At 42.3% G+C, this 20186-nt stretch overlaps 1 protein-coding gene across 1 annotated transcript in view; it reads left to right on the forward strand.

Annotated features, from left to right (window-relative positions):
• Positions 1–20186, forward strand: part of LOC122807767 (sarcolemma associated protein) — a 2306558-nt gene that overhangs the window by 704829 nt on the left and 1581543 nt on the right. The window contains exon 5 of the mRNA XM_044078786.1: positions 5057–5119. Coding sequence (XP_043934721.1) covers positions 5057–5119 — 63 coding nt within the window. The remainder of the gene's footprint in view (positions 1–5056; positions 5120–20186) is intronic.

Here is a 20186-nt window from a genome sequence, read left to right on the forward strand (position 1 = left end):
ATGTCATACGTTTATTTCTCATTACAAATTGGATTTGACTTCTAGAAGGAGAGCATCCTTTGACTCTGCGGTGCTCCGGAATATCCTTCCATGAGGGCCACCCAGGAGTTTAGTAGCTGGGGACTCTGTCCCACAGGTTGAAGACCAAATGAAGTAAACTACTTCAGATAAAGAAGTTATATACTCACCATAACATTCCATCTGAGTAGTTTACTTCATTTGTCTTCAACCATCCCTCCCTCCTTCCCCCCCGGACCTTGGCGTACGCTCAGCCTACGGGCTGCAGTATAGGTCACAAGTATGTTATCAGGTCGGGTTCTAAGTGTATTTCAGCAAATTCTGTCTGGGGATGGAAGGCAGTGGAGGTGTATTATGGGTAAGGGGAGGAGTCTGGAGCTCGGAGCTGATGCTAGTAATATTTGCCTGCTCGGATCAGATACAGATCTGTATTCCCACAGGTTGAAGACAAATGAAGTACAACTACTCAGATGGAACGTTATGGTGAGTACATAACTTCTTTTTTAAAAGTATTAACATCTTTGCACAAATATTTAGCCATGAGTAAAAACTATATGTGTGTCCTGAACAGACACCAAGCTGTCTAACAACAGGAAAAACAATGTTCCTACTTAAGAATGAACTTGCAAGCTATCCTAAAAATTATAGACTAATAACTTGCCTTTTGACGATGTATAAACTAAACACTGAAATTGATGCCTAGAGAGTTTATAACTCAATTATGGCAATAGAACAAAAGAGCAATAAAAGAAAATCATATGGAACAAATGATCATTTGTTGTTAAAGTCATAGTGGAGAACTGTAAAAAGGGGAAGAATCTAAGTACAGTGGATATAAAAGGTTTACACACCCCTGTTAAAATGCCAGGTTTTTGTGATAAAAAAAAAAAAATAGCCCACAATAAGTTATTTCAAAACTTTTCCCACCTTTAATGTGACCTAAAACCTGTAAAATGCACTTTAAAAACAAACAAATCCTTTGGGGGAAAATATAAAAAATAAAAGTGCAATAAGCTGGTTGCATAAGTGTGCACACCCTTAAACTAATACTTTGTTGAAGCACCTTTTGATTTAATTACAACATTCAGTCTTCTTGGGTACACACCTCCCATCAATTAAAGAGACTGTGATTAATCCCAAATAAAGTTCAGCTGTCCTAGTAGAATGTTCCTGACGTATACTCAGTTGCCTGCTACAGCAAAAGCCATGGTTTGCAGAGAGCTTACAAAGCATCAAAGGGATCTCATTTTTGAAAGCTATCAGTCAGAAGGGTACAAAAACATTTCCACAGCATTGAATATACCATGGAATGCAGTGAAGACAGTTGTCAAAAAGTGGAGAAAATATGGGACAACGGTGACGTTGCAAAGAAATGAATGTCCCTCCAAAATTGATGAATAGACCAGATGAAAACTCATCATGGAGGCTGCCAAGACTGAAGGAGCTGCAGGAATTTCTGGCAAGTACTGGTTTTGTACTACATGTGACAACAATCTCCCGTATTCTCCATATGTCAGGCTATAGGGTAGAGTTGCAAGACAGAAGCCTTTTCTTACACAGAAAAACATCCAGGCCTGGCTAAAATTTGCAAAACAATACATAGTCTCCCAAAAGCATGTGGGAAAATGTGTTATGGTCTGATGAGAACAAGGTTGAACTTTTTGGCCACAATTCCAAAAGGTAGATAAGAAAATAGAGTATGCTTCATGCTCATCAAATGATTTATAAAAAGCCATGCATACCAAGATTATATATTCCCCATTCCGAAGGAGGTGTGGGCCTCCTTGAAATTGATTACATATATAGAGCTGCAATTGTGGGACTGCATACATATCTGCATTCCTGACAAGTCCCAAACATAGTGAAAGCTTTGAAACATGAGAATTATTCTAAGATGACGTCCCAGCTTAGTCTAGCAGAAGCATATCTGTCAAGCGGAAATGGAAATCAAAACAGAAGTAGATAAAAATTAGGCAACAACTGAATGTGCCCAAAACAAAAGAAAGAATATAAGGTGAAGGATCAGATGAGAAGGCAAGAAATGTGGATAATGCATAAATATAGTTGCAAGTATAGAAAACTCCTGGAAGAACCTCATGTTGATCAGGATCAAAAGCAAGAATGGTTAAGGAGAGGTGAATTCAAACCAACCAATGAAAGGTCAACATTGGCGGCCCAAGATAGTGGTCTACATACATGTTGGTTTACAAAACCCATTGAACATGTGGGAGAAACAGATGCATGTAGTTTTTGTAAAACAGTTGGAAATGGCCGCGCATCTTGTTGCTGGTGTGACAATACTAATGGCAGGAGGACTGAAAAGGCATAATAATGTGGCAAGACTGTTGCACGGGGGATTGTGTAAACATCATGGTATTGAAGTGGCTGAAAAACAGTGGAAACATGAGACACAAAGCCTCATAGAAAATGAAGTCTACATCACATGGGTTCACCCATTGCGAAGAGTTCAAAACATAGATGTGAGAAAACCAGATACAGTGGTCCATAAAAAGAAGGCAAAAGTAGCGTTGATTGTTGAAATCGCTACACCCAGTGACTGTGCATATGGAGACAGAAAGACACACAGTCATAAAATATCAGGATTTGCAGGCAGAAACGCAGAAGAAAGATACCCAGACAGTTCCAATAGTAGTAGAAGCAACCGGTCTTAAACAGAAGAATCTACATTCGTATTTAGATGTGTTACCAATACATGTAACTCAGTGTGAATTGCAGGAGTCATTACTGGGCACATTGTGGGTGCTGGGAAGAGCACTTCTGGCTGACATCAAAGATTGAAACAATACTAATTTCATGAACTTGATCATACTTTGACATAGGAATGGGTCTACTCCCGTCATGGTATTAGAAACCCAAAAGATTTGGAGAAATTAAAAAAGCAGGTGCCACCCTGATTTTTATATCTTCTACATTTCATCGGCATTGTTGCCTTTTGCTGCGCTGCTACTTGGTCTTTGGTATACAGTTTAACCAAGAGTTAATATCTTTTCTGCTACTGCACAGTTTAACCAAGTGTTATTATCTTTACTGCTACTACTGGGAGAGTCGGGCTACTTTTGAGAAGTCTTTCTGCAGGGCTGTACCATCTGATCATTTGATTAGATCCATCCTCCAACTGTTTACACTGCAGTGGAACTACTTACATTTTGCCCATCCAAGGACCCATCAAGGAGAGGGGCCTACAGTTAACTGTAATAGGTGCTTTCTTATTTTAGCAACTCATTACTAGAAGTTTTGCTTTCATGAATTGGGTTTAACCACCCATAAACACCCCCCCACATGAGTTGTCTTTCTCTAAAAGGTTGGGGCCCCATGGTCAATTTCTATGTATTTTTTGAGACCTACCCATTTAAGTGGGTAAGAACAATAGTCTGTTACAAAGAGTTTCACCCACAATTAAGGTCATAAATATGATGAAAAAATACACTGCATTAATACAAGTAGTAATCTTGTTTCCTTCATTAATGTTGAGGAATGCTAGAGATGATGTAGAGAATTATGGTTGACTGAACATAACCCATTTTTGTTTGAGAAATAGATTTCAAGAAATTCACCTTGGGTAAAAACTGGACACGAATTTCTTGAAAGCCGTTTCAAGAACATGTAGCAGACAGCTGTTTTGGTCACTGATCAGTTGCAATACTTTGTTATGTGGAGGTACTATTTAATTTTGAGCATTGTTCATGTTAGTTATTTGATGCTGGTCTTTTCCTGTTTGTATTCTGACTAACTTATGTTATTGGTATAATTAGGTTGTGGCTCTGAAGTGAGTTTAGTTTGTTCCTATGTTACTGTTAACATTGTCCTTGCTTTTCAGTGCACCAAAATGAGTCCAACTGAAAAGCAGCAGTGATGTTACTGAATTGATTATTGAAATGGTCCCCGTTTTAAAGTAGTGTGTGTCTGTATACTAGTCTGGGATGAATGTACTGTATGGAAATGGTCTTACTCCTGCTGGACATCAGCTTATCATTTTGGTTACTAGTTAAACTGAGAAACTGCTCAAGTCACTACTAAAGCCAGGTATTCAAAGCTTTTTGTGGTTCTGATGTGTGAGCTTGGCAAGGTTCATCTGAATGCAAGAATCACTGTGTTTGAGAACTGGATTCAATAAATTCATCTTGAGATCAAAGCTTAAGAGATGAGTTTTGTGAATTAACATTTTGAGAACATATAATGGATAGTTACGAACATTTTTTTTTTTTTTTGCAGTACATAGGGGGAGTTATGGGCTTCCCAAAGTGCTACCTGCTTAAAAAAGCAAAATGTGTGACAAAACAGTGCTCAGCAGAATTTTTTTTTTTAAATCTTTTGACTAATTGGCATTGTTCTGCACTTCTGGCTGCTATTTGTGTTGTAGAGGCAGTGGTATGTCATACTTTTTAAAGCTGTTTTCCATGTAGTTTTGTGGTAATTGCAATGTGTAGAGCAATGCCAAATTTGCTTAGTTGCAACAGCAAGTTTCTTGTGCCGGAATAACACCGTACCAAACTTATGTAACTATGTTCTTAATGCATGAACCTGACTATAACAGGGATAATTTTTCTTTTCATTTGGAAGTGAAATTAATGTGCTTCATGTATTAAGGATAATTACTTTTCTAAGCATAATAAGGACATTCATTGTACTGCAAATGTGTTGGTATACATTAGCTGTGAAAGTAAATATTACATGAAGAAAACATGGAAGTAAATATCCTAAGATATCCAATTCATTTTTGGTATAAGGTTTCCTGTTGAGGTAGCATGGGTCTATACAAAGGAAACATTTTAAAGACTATAACTGCATACGTAATTCACAGTTTAATCAAAGGTTTCCTTACAAAGCATATACAATTGTGAAAACGGCCAATAAGTCCACAGAAGCAACTGTCAGCAGTTAAGGAATCTGTTGGTAAGCAGCTAATACAAAGTATTTCAAACATTAACCCTTGAAGCTAATGCATTTATCCTAAATTGGATTCTGATTTATTTGTGAAGTTTGTGAGTTATAACAATTGTTTGATTTTATTTTTTAGGTTGCTGCTAATTCTCCAAGTATGTACTCTCAGGAACTATTCCAGCTTTCACAGTATCTGCAGGTACAGTTCAATGTGCTGTCTACTGGGTAGTGAAAAGTATAACTGTAAAAGTATAACCGTGAATGTAATTTGAATTCTGCTTTTTTATTTACAAGATTAAGTAATGTACTGTCTTGTATGACATTCATGCTTGCCTTTTGCTTATTCTTCTGTCTTTCATTTACAAAGAGAATGTGATGTATATTCTCCAGAAACTGCATAGTAAAGTGCAACTCCTTGCTGTCACCTGTGCAGAATATTAGCTGTGGACATAAAGCGGATTGCCTTTTGTAGGTATGGGGAATAACTACCTCAGGTGGAGCAGTTCAGCTGTTTGAGGAATTTGTTCATAACAGAAGTTAGCGAGGTCTGGAGGTCAGCCACTAGCTATGTATAACATTAGCAGTACTGCAGACCAGTACCAGAAAGTGGTGTTGAGGTGAGAACTGAGTCAAAGGACAAAGGTCTCATTATATGATCAGCCAGTGTCACCATCTTCATCTGTGTGCATGTACTTTGGATAGTATGAGATCATGGATATAGGTCAGAAAAATGAGAATGTGCTTCATACTACTTACTCACCGTTACAGTCCTTATCTGTGAGATATCCTATGCGCCAGATTGTCTGAAGTTAAGGACTTTGAGTTGTACCTTCTTGCAGTGACTTTGGATGACTCCCTGCCTCTCACATAAAGGATGTTTGTATAAGAGGATCACTGGCTGACACCAATTCAGATCGATCTTATTTCTGTTGAACTGTGGTTATATGCTTGCTGCCAGAGGACCGATAAGTACCACACAGAAGGATTTCTCTTATGTTATTTGTAGCTTCTTTTTCATTGCAGTAATTTCTAAATGTCTTAAGTGCATCTGAGCTACAGACAGTGAATTTGATGTCTTTTTCATTCATTCCTCAACTGGTGGTTCGGATCCGACTCTGCTGGTTCTACCAGATAGATCATCAAATCCAAAAACTCCTGAGCGTCTCCCTTTAGTTACAATGCCCTGTCAATTTAACATAACTCGGCTCTCATTTGCTGTCATTAACTTCAGACAGCTGGAGTTTTTCCATTGCTGTGGGTTGAGTTAGTACATATATATCTTTAATACATATATACATATATATATATATATATATATATAAGTTCATAGGTTAGGTACTAGGCTGTTGGCCCTAGGGCCTTTATAAGCCTAGCCAAACGGTACCCTGGCTTTTGCCCCACAAGACAATTATTTTCCTGTGCCCCTGACAAGCAGAGCCACAGAAGTGATCCCCGGGGTGAATTTCATATCTCCCATCCAATCATCAAGATTTTTCTTGAAGAGTGCTAATGAGGAGCTTTGTTTGATATAGATAGGTAGTTTGTTCCAGAGTATGGGAAGTCTCTGGGACAGGAATCTATCTTTCCAGTATGTTCTGCTTATTGTGGTCCCATAATCCTGAGCTGTTTGTAACTGTTTTCTTCTACTTTACCAGCTACTGTTTTTTTTGGTACCCTTCCTACTATTGTTGATATTATTTATTTTATTTCTTTATGCTTAAGAGTTTTTTTTAGGAGTATTTATTTATGCCATTGTTGGTAGCTTTCTTTTTTTTCTTTTTTTCTACTTCTACTTAGAAAACAAAAATCTTTTCAAGCTTTTCTAACTTTAGAGTTTGCTATAATTTCTTTGTCAGTAATGGTTAGATCTGTTTGGTATTGTGGTGTTTTATCACGGCTGACAAGCCTACGAGATTCAAGAAATGCATTACTTGTGGGCATATACTTCCCAACTTTGATGCCCACAGGGAATGTGTTTATTGCATGGGTCCCTAGTTCTCCCTCTGAGGTTGTGAAATGGGCTTTCTCCTTGGCTAGAGAAGAGATATCCCCAAACCCTTGGATCAGACCTTTCCTCATCCAGATGTTCTTCGTGTTTCACTGTTGCAGTCATTACATTTGGGTTGTCTGCTTGCAGTAGCCCTCAGTCGGCCTGATTAACTAAGTTTTGGGCCCTGTGTCGGTTGCTGTCCCTGTTTATAAAACATGCAGCCAACGCCATTACACCAGTCTTTCTTGCCTTGCGGTGCCCAAAGCAAAAGCAGTTCGCAAGTGCCGGTCGGCCGACTCCTGAAATTTTCGTTTTCGAGTTTCAGAACCGAAGTCTTTAACTAAAGCTAAATACCCCATCGGTGAAACTTTTTCTTGCTCCTTACCGATGTCAGTAAAAGTTAATAATTGCATTACTTGTGGAAAGCAAATACCTCACAAAGATTTTCATTCGTACTGTATTCCTTGCCTAGGCCCTGACCATGGCATACCTTGCTGTCGGTTTTGTGCTTTATTTAATCAGCGCACTATCCGTCGTCAGTATATTTTCAGCTCTAAATATTTTGGTTCTCTGTTTAATTACCCAGAAATGTCGTTGGTTAGCCATCCGACTACCAGGATTCGGAAAAAATGCAAAGATAAAGACAGAGGTCCAAAGCTGCAGACAATGCTTTTCCTAAGCCAGTCGCCAGTTTGCTGATACTCAGTGAGGTGCTTTTGCAGCCCCTGATACCCGCTACTTCTGACTCGCAAGCCTCTGCTGAGACACATTCGGAGTCCGGTATGCCGTGAGATGCGTCAACTGTGGAACCTGCGGATGTCTCTACCTTGGATGGGTCTGGAGCCGCTGTGCAGGCACTGGCTTCTGAGGGTGTATTCAGGCCTACAGACTTGCATATTAAACCGATGCCTCCTTCATTTAGGCCAAAACCTCGAACCATGCCTAAGAAATCGATGCCCAGGTCGAATGCTCAGGCCTCTATGCCTAAAAAACAAATGATAAGAATGGCTGAAGATCTTATAACTCTAATCAGGGGAAGCCAACCTCCCCCTTCTAAGAGACCTAGGACTGAAGTTGTTTATGAATCTTCTGACCAGGATTCTGATTTTTCTGATTCTTCTGATTATCTGGAGTTGCCCTTATCTACTTATGAGGATTCTGATGCAGATGACTCTATTCCCTCTGCTTCCCCTCCAGAGGATTTTTCTTTTGGTGAGACCTTGCATACTCTAAGGGAGCATTTCCACTGGGAAAGCCAGGATTTTTCTGATTCAAAAAAGAGCCTTAGGGATTTCTTACTCCTGCCTCAGCATAGGCCTAGCTATACCTCTTGTACTAGACATTGTTGATGATGCCTTTTCAGAATCTAGTTTGGCCCCTGATTCTTTGCCACCTGCTCCCAGAAAACCTGAAAGATATTACAGGGTTCCTGATTCACACAAGTTCCTTTTTAAAAATCCTATTGCGGATCCAGAGACTATTTCACAGGGACCCAAAGGCTTCTACTTCTAAAGATTCTAACCCCTCTGATAGAGACTCCAGGGCGCTGGATAGATGGAGTAAGAAGGTTTACACTTCTGCAACCTTGGCCATTGGGGCTTTAAACTGCCAGTTTCATATGTTAAATTATCAACATGTAATTGTTTGCTTAAACAGAAAATTGTGTTTGATTCCTGACTGCTCTGAAAATAAAGAATTACAGGATTTAATGCATTTTGCTGAACAGGTTGGAAAACATACTTTGCGATGTGGATTTGATTCATTAGAGGCCTCTTGCAGGGCTACCGTTACTGGGTCTGTGCTCAGAAGGCATGCTTGGCTTAAGGAGCAGTCTTTGCCTGATCATGTTAAAGCTAAATTGTTGGATGCTCCCTTAAATTAAGACCGCCTGTTTGGCAACAAGGCTGAGGAAGTTCTTAAAAAGATGGAAGATAAAGCTAAATCTATGCAAACTGTTAGAAGATTTCTTACAAATTCAGCCTCCAAGATTTATTAGGCACTGGCCCTCTAAAAATTGGTCCTTTCCAGCCCCTTCCAGGTCTTCTCAAGCCAAACCCAGGCACAGTAGAAACCCCAGGTTTTATTCCCATGGGACATACAAGACTAAGCAGTGGAGGATTTCCGCACCCAAATCTGGGAGTAGTAAGACTCTCCCCTATGGAAAACTGTCTCAATGACTTGCTTTTAAAACTTCCAAGCACTTCCCAGCTGAATGCTCCTTTAGGCGGAAAGATTGGTCTTCAGGCCAAAAACTGGGAACTCATTACCCATGACAAATGGGTTTTAAATATAGTGTCCCAAGGATACAGATTCCACTTCCACACGTTACCAACACCAAGCGGGTGGCGAGATCTACCCCCAAATCAGTGGGCAGAGGCCCAAAATCAAGTACTCTCTCTCTTAAACATGGGGGTTATTCAGTTGGTACCAGAAGAGGAAAAGGGACAAAGGTTTCTATTATAGACTTTTCCTGGTACCCAGAAAAGGCAATACATGGCATCCTATCTTGGACTTTTCTACTCTAAACACCTTTCTGGTGATTCCAAAATTCAAGATACTGACTCTTCACCAGCTGCTTCCTATGCTAGGCAAAGATGCATAGTTGGCAACACTAGACTTAAAAGAAGCATGCCTGCACATCCCTATCAGGGAGTCTTGCAGAAGATGCCTACGCTTCAAAGCAGGCTACATGCACCATCAGTTCTCTGCACTGACCTTTTGCTTATCTACTGTGCCCAGGGTATTCACAAAGTGCCTAGCTCCAGTCATTGCATTTTGTAGGCAAAGAAATATTCAAATATACCCATACTGGACAATTGTCTAATTCAGTCTGAAAGCCAGGACATTCTTTTAATCATCTGACCTTTGCTCGAAGGGTACTGACTTGTCTGGGGTTCACCATAAACAAAAAGAAATCACACCTGGTACCCTGTCAACAAATTATTTCTGGGAGCAAGCTGGAATACAACTTCCCAGATGGCTTTCTTCACGCCAGAGAAATGGATTCATTTGACAACCCATTTCAAAGTAGTGGCCCCAAAAACCCATCTATCTGCAAGGCAAATACTGCAAGCCTTGGGGTTTGTGGCTTCCTGCATTCTTCTAATTCCATATGCAAGGCTGCATATGAGGAAACTACAATGGTATCTCAAAAGCCTATGGATTCAGCATTCACAGGATCTAGAAGCAAGGATTCCTATCATACCTTGCCTACGCCTAGAGTTCCTTTGGTGGGCAGAGGCCTGCCACCAAAACAGGGGACTACCATTCACATTACCCCCTGCAGCCCAAATCTTAACAACAGACACATCAGACTATGCATGGGGGGCCCACCTGGCAGGGAAGTGCATTCAGGGCAAATGGAACCCAAGTCAAATGCACCTGCACATAAATCAAAAGGAAATGTTAGCTGTACAGAATGCTCTGACAGCTTTCAAGGACCACATTCTTCCAGGACAACTAATAGTAAAGATGGACAACACCACTTTCATGTGGTACATAAACAAGCAGGGGAGTACACATTCTTACCACCCTTCTGAAGACTAGCCATGGCACTGTGGGACACAGCCTTAAGCTACCAAGTGAATCTACAAGCTCAATTCCTGCCAGGAAAACTAAATACACTGGCAGATGGACTAAGCAGAAACCTCATGGACCCACACGAGTGGAAACTGGAACAAAGGATTTTCAACATGTTGACAAGCAAATGGGGGAGCCCAGATATAGACCCGTTTGCCTCCCCCCAGAACCATCAACTGGACAAATTTTGCACAGGTATTCCCCACAAGCTAGCTTGGAAAGTGGATGCTCTATCCTTCAGCTGGAAAAACCTATCCGTTTATGCCTTTCCTGCTGTGCCTCTGCTCTCCAATGTACTACAGAAGGTCAAACAGGACAGGCCAAGGACGATTTTAATTGCACCAGACTGGTCTCGCCAACACTGGTACCCACTCTTGCGCAGTGTGTCACGCTTCGCACCATGGCACCTGCCTCAGATTCCTCCTCTGTTGTCTCAGCAGGAGAACCAGATTCTGCACCCTCAGCTGCAAACCCTGAACCTAGTAGCCAGGCTAATTACCTAATCTCTCCTTTGCCATCCCTCAGTAAATCAGTGATGGATATCATTTTAGAGGCAAGGAGGTCTAGTACTAGAAAATCTTATGCTGCAAAATGGAAAAGATTTTGTGCCTGGAACCAATCTGAAGGAATGAGTGCAGAAGAGCCCAATTTATCTCAGATTCTACAATGCTTGACTGAGATGCTTCACAAGGGCTTGTCCTTTTCTTCCATCAAAATTCATGTTTCAGCCATTTCAGCTCATTATAGCACAGAGCCTCCCCTCTTCTCTCTCACCCACTGCTCAAGCAGTTCCACAGAGGGGCCAAAAATTTAAGACCACCCAGGAGAGCTCCAACTCCAGCCTGGGATCTTAACTTTGTCTTGGAGAAACTCGCTCTTCCTCCTTTCGAGCCAGCCGCTACTGCAAATTTAAAGTTTCTTTCCTGGAAAACAGCTTTCCTTTTAGCAATCACTTCTGCAAGAGGGGTATCTGAATTACAGGCGCTTATGGCAGTGGAACCTTTCATCATCTTTCATGCAGACAGGGTGTCCCTCAGAACCAATCCCTCCTTCATGGCCAAGGTGGTATCCAGTGTGGCTCTTAAATCAGTCCATTAATTTGCCAACCTTCTTTCCTAACCCACAGAACAAAAGGGAATGGATACTGCACTCTTTAGATGTGCACAGACAGCTTAGATTCTACTTGGACAGGACTAAACCAAAATCTGAACAACTGCTTGTGGCATTTTGCTGTAGGGACAGAGGGGAAAGCTATTTCAAAATAAACCATTTCAAAATGGATAGGCCACTGCATTCATTTCTGCTATAAGCACTATGGAAAACCTGTCCCACAGGGCATCAGACCCCATTCAACCAGGCTGCATCTACCTCTACAGCCTTTCTCCGGGGCGTCCCTACTAGGGACATCCTAGAGGCTGCTACCTGGAGTTCTGTACATACTTTCACTAAACATTATCATTTGCCAATTTTCTCTAAATCCAGACCTGGTTTTGCCACTGCAGTCTTGCAGGGCCTTATAGCTAGTCCTATTTCTATTTAAATTCCACCTCCCAACTTTAGCTTTGCGAATCTACCCAAATGTGATGACTGCAACAGTGAAGCACGAAGAACATAGTACAGTTGTGTACACTTACCATAAATGTAGATGTTCGAGTGTATTCACTGTTGCAGTCCTGGTTACCCTCCCTTCAGCCTCCTTTCTTCTTTTGGCTATACCTGTGCTCTCACTTAATAGGCTCAAAAAGCTTTTTGGTGTATTTGCTTTTTTTGTTGGAGGTATATCCTTATATTTTTAAATTTAATTGCTTCCCATTAGGGAGACACCTGACATCTTGGGGAAGAAAAACTGATGTAATGGCGTTGGCTGCATGTTTTATACCCCTGACGACCTGACGTCATGGAGGAAAGAACAGCAACTGATGCAGGACCCAAGACGTTGTTAATCACGCCAACTGAGGGCTACTGCAAGCAGATACCCCCAAATGTAATGACTGCAACCCCCAAATGTAATGACTGCAACAGTGAATACACTCAACCTCTACATTTATAGTAAGGGTGCACAACTGTAATTTCTTCGCTCTGAGCCTCGTCCATCCTTTCCAGTGGGACAGCCAGCCTGAACTAGTGTCCAGACCCTCTCTTCTAATTCCTCCTCAGATCACCCCACTGAGTCTAGGGCTGTGGACAGATTTGGGAAGTGTGTATATGCTTCAGTGACCTTTGCCCTCAGGTCACTCAGTTATCTGTCATGTTTTATGAGATTTTAAAGAGATCTGACCAAGGAGCTTGCCATATATGTACCAACTCTTTTGCTCAACATTTTCTGGAATCCATAAATTCCAACGCCTTGGATCAACTTATCCACACCCCCACCAGGGACAGCAATATCCTAGACATGGTCATTACCAACATGGGCGACTGGTGTTCCACATCAGAGGTCAATTCCTCGTTGGTCAGATCCGACCACAAGCTAATCAGCTTAGACATCCAAATCCCGCCCCTACCCATCATTATAGAAACCACCGTAAAAAATTTCTCCAAAGCCAACTTCACGTTTCTTAAAACGGAAGTGGCAAACTTCACGGCACCCATGCAGACGGACAGTAGAGGTACGACTGCTGAATCCTACACAAATGTACTTTATAAGCACTTACGGATAGCATGATCCATGCACTAAAGTAACAGAACCAAGATGCTATCCTCCAAAAAAAGGAAACCAGTCTGGTGGTCCCCTGCTATAAACAAACTCTACAACAGAAGAAGGAAACTGTTGCATAAAAGTGTAAAATCCCCTGACTGGAATAGCTCCCTTGTCAGCCTTAGTAAGAAGCTGAGATCTCTCATAAAATCCTCCAAAGCTAATTATGAAAACAAAATTGCCACTGATTCTAAAGACATCCACAAAGCATTCTATATCTATGTCAAGAAACTCAATGGCAACACTCAGATCTGCCCTGAGTTGCAGCACAAAGGCACTAAATATACAGAACCAACTGATATTGCCAACATCCTGGCAGATAGGTTCAGTGTTAACTTTACCCCACCCCCACCCCCTAAAGGGCCCATCTCTATACCAGAAGAATGCAACGTTCCTGTAATCACGGCTGTACAGGTAAAACCACCCTCTCCAAAGCCAAGAACACAGCATCCATGGGACCTGAAAACATCCAGGCTGCATTCTACATGGACTACAGAATGAATAAACTGGCATCCCACCTAAGCACCATGTTCAGTCATAGCCTCACCTCAGGCTTGTGCTGACTGAATGGCGCACAGCAATGGTTATTCCACTCCACAAAGGGGGAGCCACCAAGGACCCCGGGAACTACTGCCCCATTAGCCTAACAAGGCCATGGAACGTATCATCATTGAACTTATAAGCAAAGACATTGGTAATCTCCAAACTCTGGACCCCACCCAGTTCGGGTTTGTAAAATGCAGATCATGTCTCCTAAACCTGATTGACTTCTTTGAAGCAGTCACCAAAGCCGTAGACGAGGGTAAGGTGGTTCACACAGCCTGTCTAGATCTTGCCAAGGCTTTCGACACCATCCCCCATTCTGGAATTATAGATAAACTCACTAAACTAGGTATAAATCCTAATGTTCCAAGATGGGTTGCCAACTGGCTCACTGACAGAACCCACACTGTGAAAGTAGCAGACTCCAAATCCGACTTCAGACCAGTGACAAGTGGAGTACCACAGGGTTCAGTCCTGGGTCCTCTCCTGTTTGGTATCTACTTTTCTGAAGTACAGGCTAACACAGAAGGTCTTTGGCTAATGAAGTTCGCAGATGACTGCAAATTAGGAACCATAGTTGAAACTCTTAACGAAGTGGGCATCCTAAGAAAGGGCCTAACTGAGACAGATGCCTGGTGTCAAAGCCATGGCCTCAAGCTCAGTGCCAAAAAGTGCATTGTCATCCTCTTTTGTAAAAACTCTGTACCCATGAGCCACCACATAGGTGGTAGTCTACTTAACTCTGAAAGTGTGGTAAGAGACCATGGGACACAGGTGGACAGTAGTCTCTCCTTTGATCACATCGCCACAGTAGTCAGGAAATCCTTCTAAGTGGCACATCTCATCACAAAAGGTTTCTCATCCAGAAAAAAAAGTTCATTGTTCCCTTCAAATCGTCACTCATTAGACCCATTATAGAGTACAACGCCTCTTTTGGTATGTACCTCACAAGACCTCTACAACAACTGGAAAGGCCACAGAAATACCTCACAAAGAGGATTACCGGCTTCAAACAGATGCCCTAAGCAGACCATTTCAAAAAACTCCACCTTTACTTCTTCGTATATTGGCTACTCAGAGGCGATCTCTGCCTAACATACAAAGCTATGTCAAACCCAGAGCTGTTGAACATGCTCCACTTAAAGAAGTCCCAATCCCTCCAAGCTACACGCTCTAGGGAACTAAACCTTGTCACCACAATAAACAGAACATGCTGGAGGGATAGATTCCTGTTCCAGAGACTTCACATATTCTGGAACAAACTACCTATCCATGTCAAACAAAGCTCTTCATTAGCACTCTTCAGGAAAAATCTTGATGATTGGATGGGAGATGGTAAATTCACCCCTGAGATCTCCTTTGTGGCTCTACTCGACAGGGGCACAGGAAAATAATTTTCTTGGGTGGCAAAAGCCAAGTTACCTTTTTGTCTAGGTTTGTATAGGCCCTAGGGCTGATAGCCTAGTACCTACCTATGAACCTATATCTTTCTGCGTCCACTCCTGCCAAGGTTGAGAATAGAATTTCCTCACAGCTGGCCACCCTACAGTCCATTTCAAACACGTCCATGAGGTTGATTGCTCATGCGGAGGAAGATAACTCATGAGCTGCAAGTTCAGCCATAGCCATCAGGAGGCATGCCTGAGTGTGATTGTGATTTTGTTGAGCCCTTTTAAGTCTTAGTTTTTCAGTGTGCCTTTTGATGGATCTTTTCTGTTCAGGCCAAAGGTTAAAGACATGCTCTGCAGATGTGAACAAGAGGGAAAGGCTGTGTCTGCTGTGGGTGTGTGTTTTTTCTACCCCTCAAAGACTTTTCTCTAGGAATCAGTGAGGTAGAAAATGTGGTTTTGGAAATCCTAAAGTCCTTTTCAAGAGTCATGTGGAGATAGTTCCCCTAGGGGCAAAGTGGGTAACTGTAATGAAAAAATGCCGTCCTCAAGGCAGAGGTGGCCTGCAGAACCAGGACTTCAGGGATTCCATCTCAGATAAACCTTGTCAGTTCTCCTGAAAGGGGACCTGACTGCCCCCCCCCCCTCTGGAGGCAGTCGGGGGACATTTGTCTCTGCACCAAAAGATTTATGGGTGCAGAGAATCCTATCCAGAGGTTGTACCATACCATATTCTCTAACTCCTCCCACCAGTATGAAAAAAATCCCTGATGATCCGCCTAGTCAGAGGGAAGCAGTGTCTCTAGAAATAAAAAAGTTGGTAGAAAATGTCATCCAACAGGTCCCCCCAAACCAGAAACGGTCCAGAACTTACTCGATTTGGTGCCAAAAAAAAGACACCCGGCACCCATACTTGATCTCAGCAAATTAAATCAGTTCATGCAGTATTCAAAACGTTGCATAGTCATGGTTCAGTCCATTTTGCCTCTCCTGCAAAAGCAGAATTGGATATGCTTGATAGATCTTGAGGATGTATACTATTGCAGCAAAATTAACAGGTGCTCCAGAAGATATATGCACTTGGCTGGGAGATGGTCATTATCAGTTCTGAGCACTGGCCTTTGGTCTCACAGTCCCCTCCAGTGACAGCCAGACAAAGGGAAGCAGCTTCAAAAGATGTCTAGAGAAACCTCCTTAAGCAATCCAAGAGGTCTCACAAACCAGACATGGGCCAGATTTTACTACAGATTCTTTTTAGTGCACAAAAAAATCAAGAACCTCAGGCTGAGTCAACTCAGTTGTTTTGTAAAGGTAGAGTCTTTTGGGCTGGTCATGGTGCAGTCCATACTGCTTTGCCTGCAGACAGAGGATTGGATTTGCCCTCTACACCTTCAAGATGCCTGTCTACACACAAAAATAGACATGGCATTGAGAAGATTTCTTCGCTTCCGGGCACAGATGTTTGGTCTCACTACAGCCCCCAGGGTGTTCACCAAATGCTTGGCAATGGTAGCAGCTCACATGAGACGTCCGGGATTCCCAGTGTTTATATATTTAGATGACTGGCTCCTAACTGCCCCAACTAGGCATCAGTTTCTACAGGCAAGAGGCTACTTTATCCACTTGCGTTATTCTATAGATCACTACAAATTACAACAAATCTCAACTTATGCCTATGCAGAGCCTGGAGTTCATAGGTGCTCATCTGGACATAGTCACTTGGATAGTGCTCTTCCCTCTACTTGAATGTGGGCACTGAGGTCCCAGGTCATAAAAGTGATTCATAGTACTTCTATCCCAGCCTGATTAATGTTGCAAGCCCTGGGGTCCGTGGCAGCAGCTATCACTCTCGTTCCTCTGGTCAGAGTCCACATGTAAGTTTTTCAGTGAACATTTTCGACTTGGTGGTCTAGTATTCTACATCCGTTGAACGTTCCAGTCAAGATTACACAAGTGTGCGAGAGCCATCTTCTTTGGGATCATTTGAACAAGCCCTGCAAAGGCCACTAGTTTGTTCTTCCCCTGCCCACAGCCCCGGTGACCACAGATGCTTCCTAGTTGGTGTGGGGGGACACTACTTGGGAAAAATACTCCAAGGTATGTGGTACCCCAAGGAGTCTAAAGCGCACAGCAGTGTCCTAGAGATGAGAGCATTTGTGCTATCATTGCAGGTCCTTCAAGACATTCTCCCAGCCGGGACGATTGCCATTCAGACGAGACAATGTGTCAGTGTTCTGGTACATCAACAAATAAGGGTGAGCCAGATCTTACCCTCTATCAAAAGCAATGAGAGTGTGTGGCAATGGGCGATCTCTTCTGGTTGCTTTTTAATAGGAATACACATTTCAAGGAAATCCAGAGTGATAGCAGACAAACTAAGCAGGGTCATTCTGATGCCTCACAAGTGGTCTGTCAATGTTAGTGGTTGAGAGAATTTTCTATCAATGGGGCCAGCCATTCTCCGACCTATTCACTTTTTCCCTCAACAAGTGCCGCAGATACTTTGCCCTGATCCTTCCAACAGGGGAGTCACTGAGAGATGCTCTAGTCCACGATTAGCCCTCCAGTCTTTTGTTTACCCACTGTTACCTCTCATTTCCAAATTTCTACAGAAAGCATTCCAGTTAAAGAACATAGTTATCCTCATTGCATCTTTGTGGCCTTGCAAGAACTGGTTCCCCTTCCTCTGGGCTCTTCTTCTCCATCCACCATGGATACTGGTCCCAATCTAGAACTCCTGTCTTACCCGACAGGAGTGACAGATCCAGATCAAACCGGCTTGAAACTGGCCACATAGTTTCTTCAGTTCAATTGCTTTCTAGACAGTCCAGGCTCTCCTTCTGGTACGTAAAATCCTGTTATCTTAAAAAGCTTCTAACTAGAAGAATTTACAAAAGTAAATGGAAGAGATTTATTTTCTGGGCCTGGACCCTGTTTCAGCACCTGTGCCAACTGTACTTGAATTTATAGCTTCAATTTTCAATGAAGGTGCTAGTTTTTCAACTGTTAAAGTACATATCATTGCTGAATCTCCTTGTGTTCTGACTGAGAGTGCTTCTCAAACAATCTGGAAATATAGAGCTGATAAGTATATTTTTTAGCAGTTTAACTGTTGAGTGTCTTAATTTTTGCTTGACTGAATTATTTATATATTTTCTGGCATTGTTTTTGATCTGTGCTGAAACTGGTTTTCTCCTACCCCCACCCTATTTCTGTTCTGTTCTTAAAGTTGTTGGCTTTTGCAGTGCCCGCTCCTACTGTAAATTTGATCTGGGACACTTCTCCCAGTCCCATCTCTTTGGCTCATTTTACCTAATACAGAGATCATTTCGGAAGGCCAAACCCCCTTAGTCCCTTAACCTTGAATTATCGTCTGTTCCTGCTCACTCCCTTTCCTGCTACTTGCTGCCTGTTCTCTGAAGTGTTCAACTGCATCTTTTCTGTTGCATTTATTACTGCTTGCTTATAGCCTGTCTAAATCATTAAGAGTTATTCTTAAGTGTCATTCTAAGCTCTTAGTTTTGGTTTAAGTACTTGAGATTTAGGCCCACCCCTTAGCTCTCCCTGACCTTTCTCCCCTCCAAATTCTGACAGATACGGATGGACAATTTCCTACAGTTTCTCCTGCCAGTCTGGTTGATATGGGCATCCTGAGAGTGTAGCAACTGTCTCATGTACATGGACAACCATCTACTACCACCACCTAGGATTACAGTCTGTGAGAGATGCAATTACATTAGGAACCTAGAGTCCAAGCTCTCTTCCCATCAAGCCAGTATATCTGGAACTGAAAAGGTTGTCAACACAATCACTACATCTCAAACACCATCCACACCTACACAACACACACCTTCATATGTGGAGGTCCTCCACATAAACATACCCAGACAAAGGAGTCCACCAAGGCAAAAACACATGCTATCTCCACAGCCCTTCACACCACATACCACGCATAGGTCACACACCTGTACCTCACAGCCACTAAAGATTCACCATAAACCCAACATATTAGTCATAGTAGACTCCATCGTGGGTCACATAGGTGTGCCTCTTCTCACCAGGCTGGATAAGGAGAACGTCATGGTTAGTTGTCTGCCAGGAGCCAGGATCCACCATATCACACACGCACTCAAGTGTCTCAACAGCAGGTACTTTTGTGACTGTCATAGTCCATGTTGGCGTGAATGACTTGAGACGTACCTCTCTGGACTGTATGAAGAGAGACATGATTGACCTCGCTGATTGTGTCCCAGGCAGATATGTCCCTAGCCTTAAGCAACATTCTACCATCACCCAGAATGATCCCCCAATACACACACAAAATGATTGACTTTAACAATTGGCTTAGTTTCTGGTGCCATTCCAGAGGGATCCAGTACCTGACAGCCTGGGAAGATATGATAGACAGACCACGATGCTTTGCCAGAGATGGCCTTCATCTGTCTTGCCTGGGCTTCAGGCTTCTGGCAAAGGCTCTTGCCTCCCTCATAGTGCTGTTTGTAGGAAAAGTACTGAGGTTAAAATTACCAACATAAAAATTTCAACAAAACGCAAATTAAATGTCATGCTGCTAAACGCCATTTCTAAAATACTGACATCTGTGCAGTCACAGAAACCTGGTTCAAAGCTGTGGGTGGCACTCCAGCCTTACCCTGGTTACTCATCCTATCATACATTCAGACACCAGACTTTGGGCAGTAAAGCCAAAGGAGCTGGAGTTTCAATATACATTAGACTTGCACACCTCCAGACTGCTCAAACAGTATGACGCACAGGAGACACTCCAGGTATAGTTAACCATTGACAAAACCCCTATTCAAGTCATTCTTCTTCTTTCGGCTTTTCCATATTGGCCCCCAAATCTGACTCAAGATTCCCAATCCACCTATTTGGACCTGTTTGAATCTATCAAGATTCAACCCTTTACCCTGATCCTGGGTGACTTTAACTTCCCAAACATAGACTGGAAGAACTGCTTGTGCCAGAACACAAATGCCCAGAGATTCATTGATTTTGTCAATTAGATGCCTTGGAACAGCTAGTCAGTACCCCCACAAGGAGTGATAAT

Source organism: Protopterus annectens, chromosome 7.part1 (assembly GCF_019279795.1).
Source record: "Protopterus annectens isolate FY-2018-M chromosome 7.part1, PAN1.0, whole genome shotgun sequence".
NCBI lineage: Eukaryota > Metazoa > Chordata > Ceratodontiformes > Protopteridae > Protopterus > Protopterus annectens.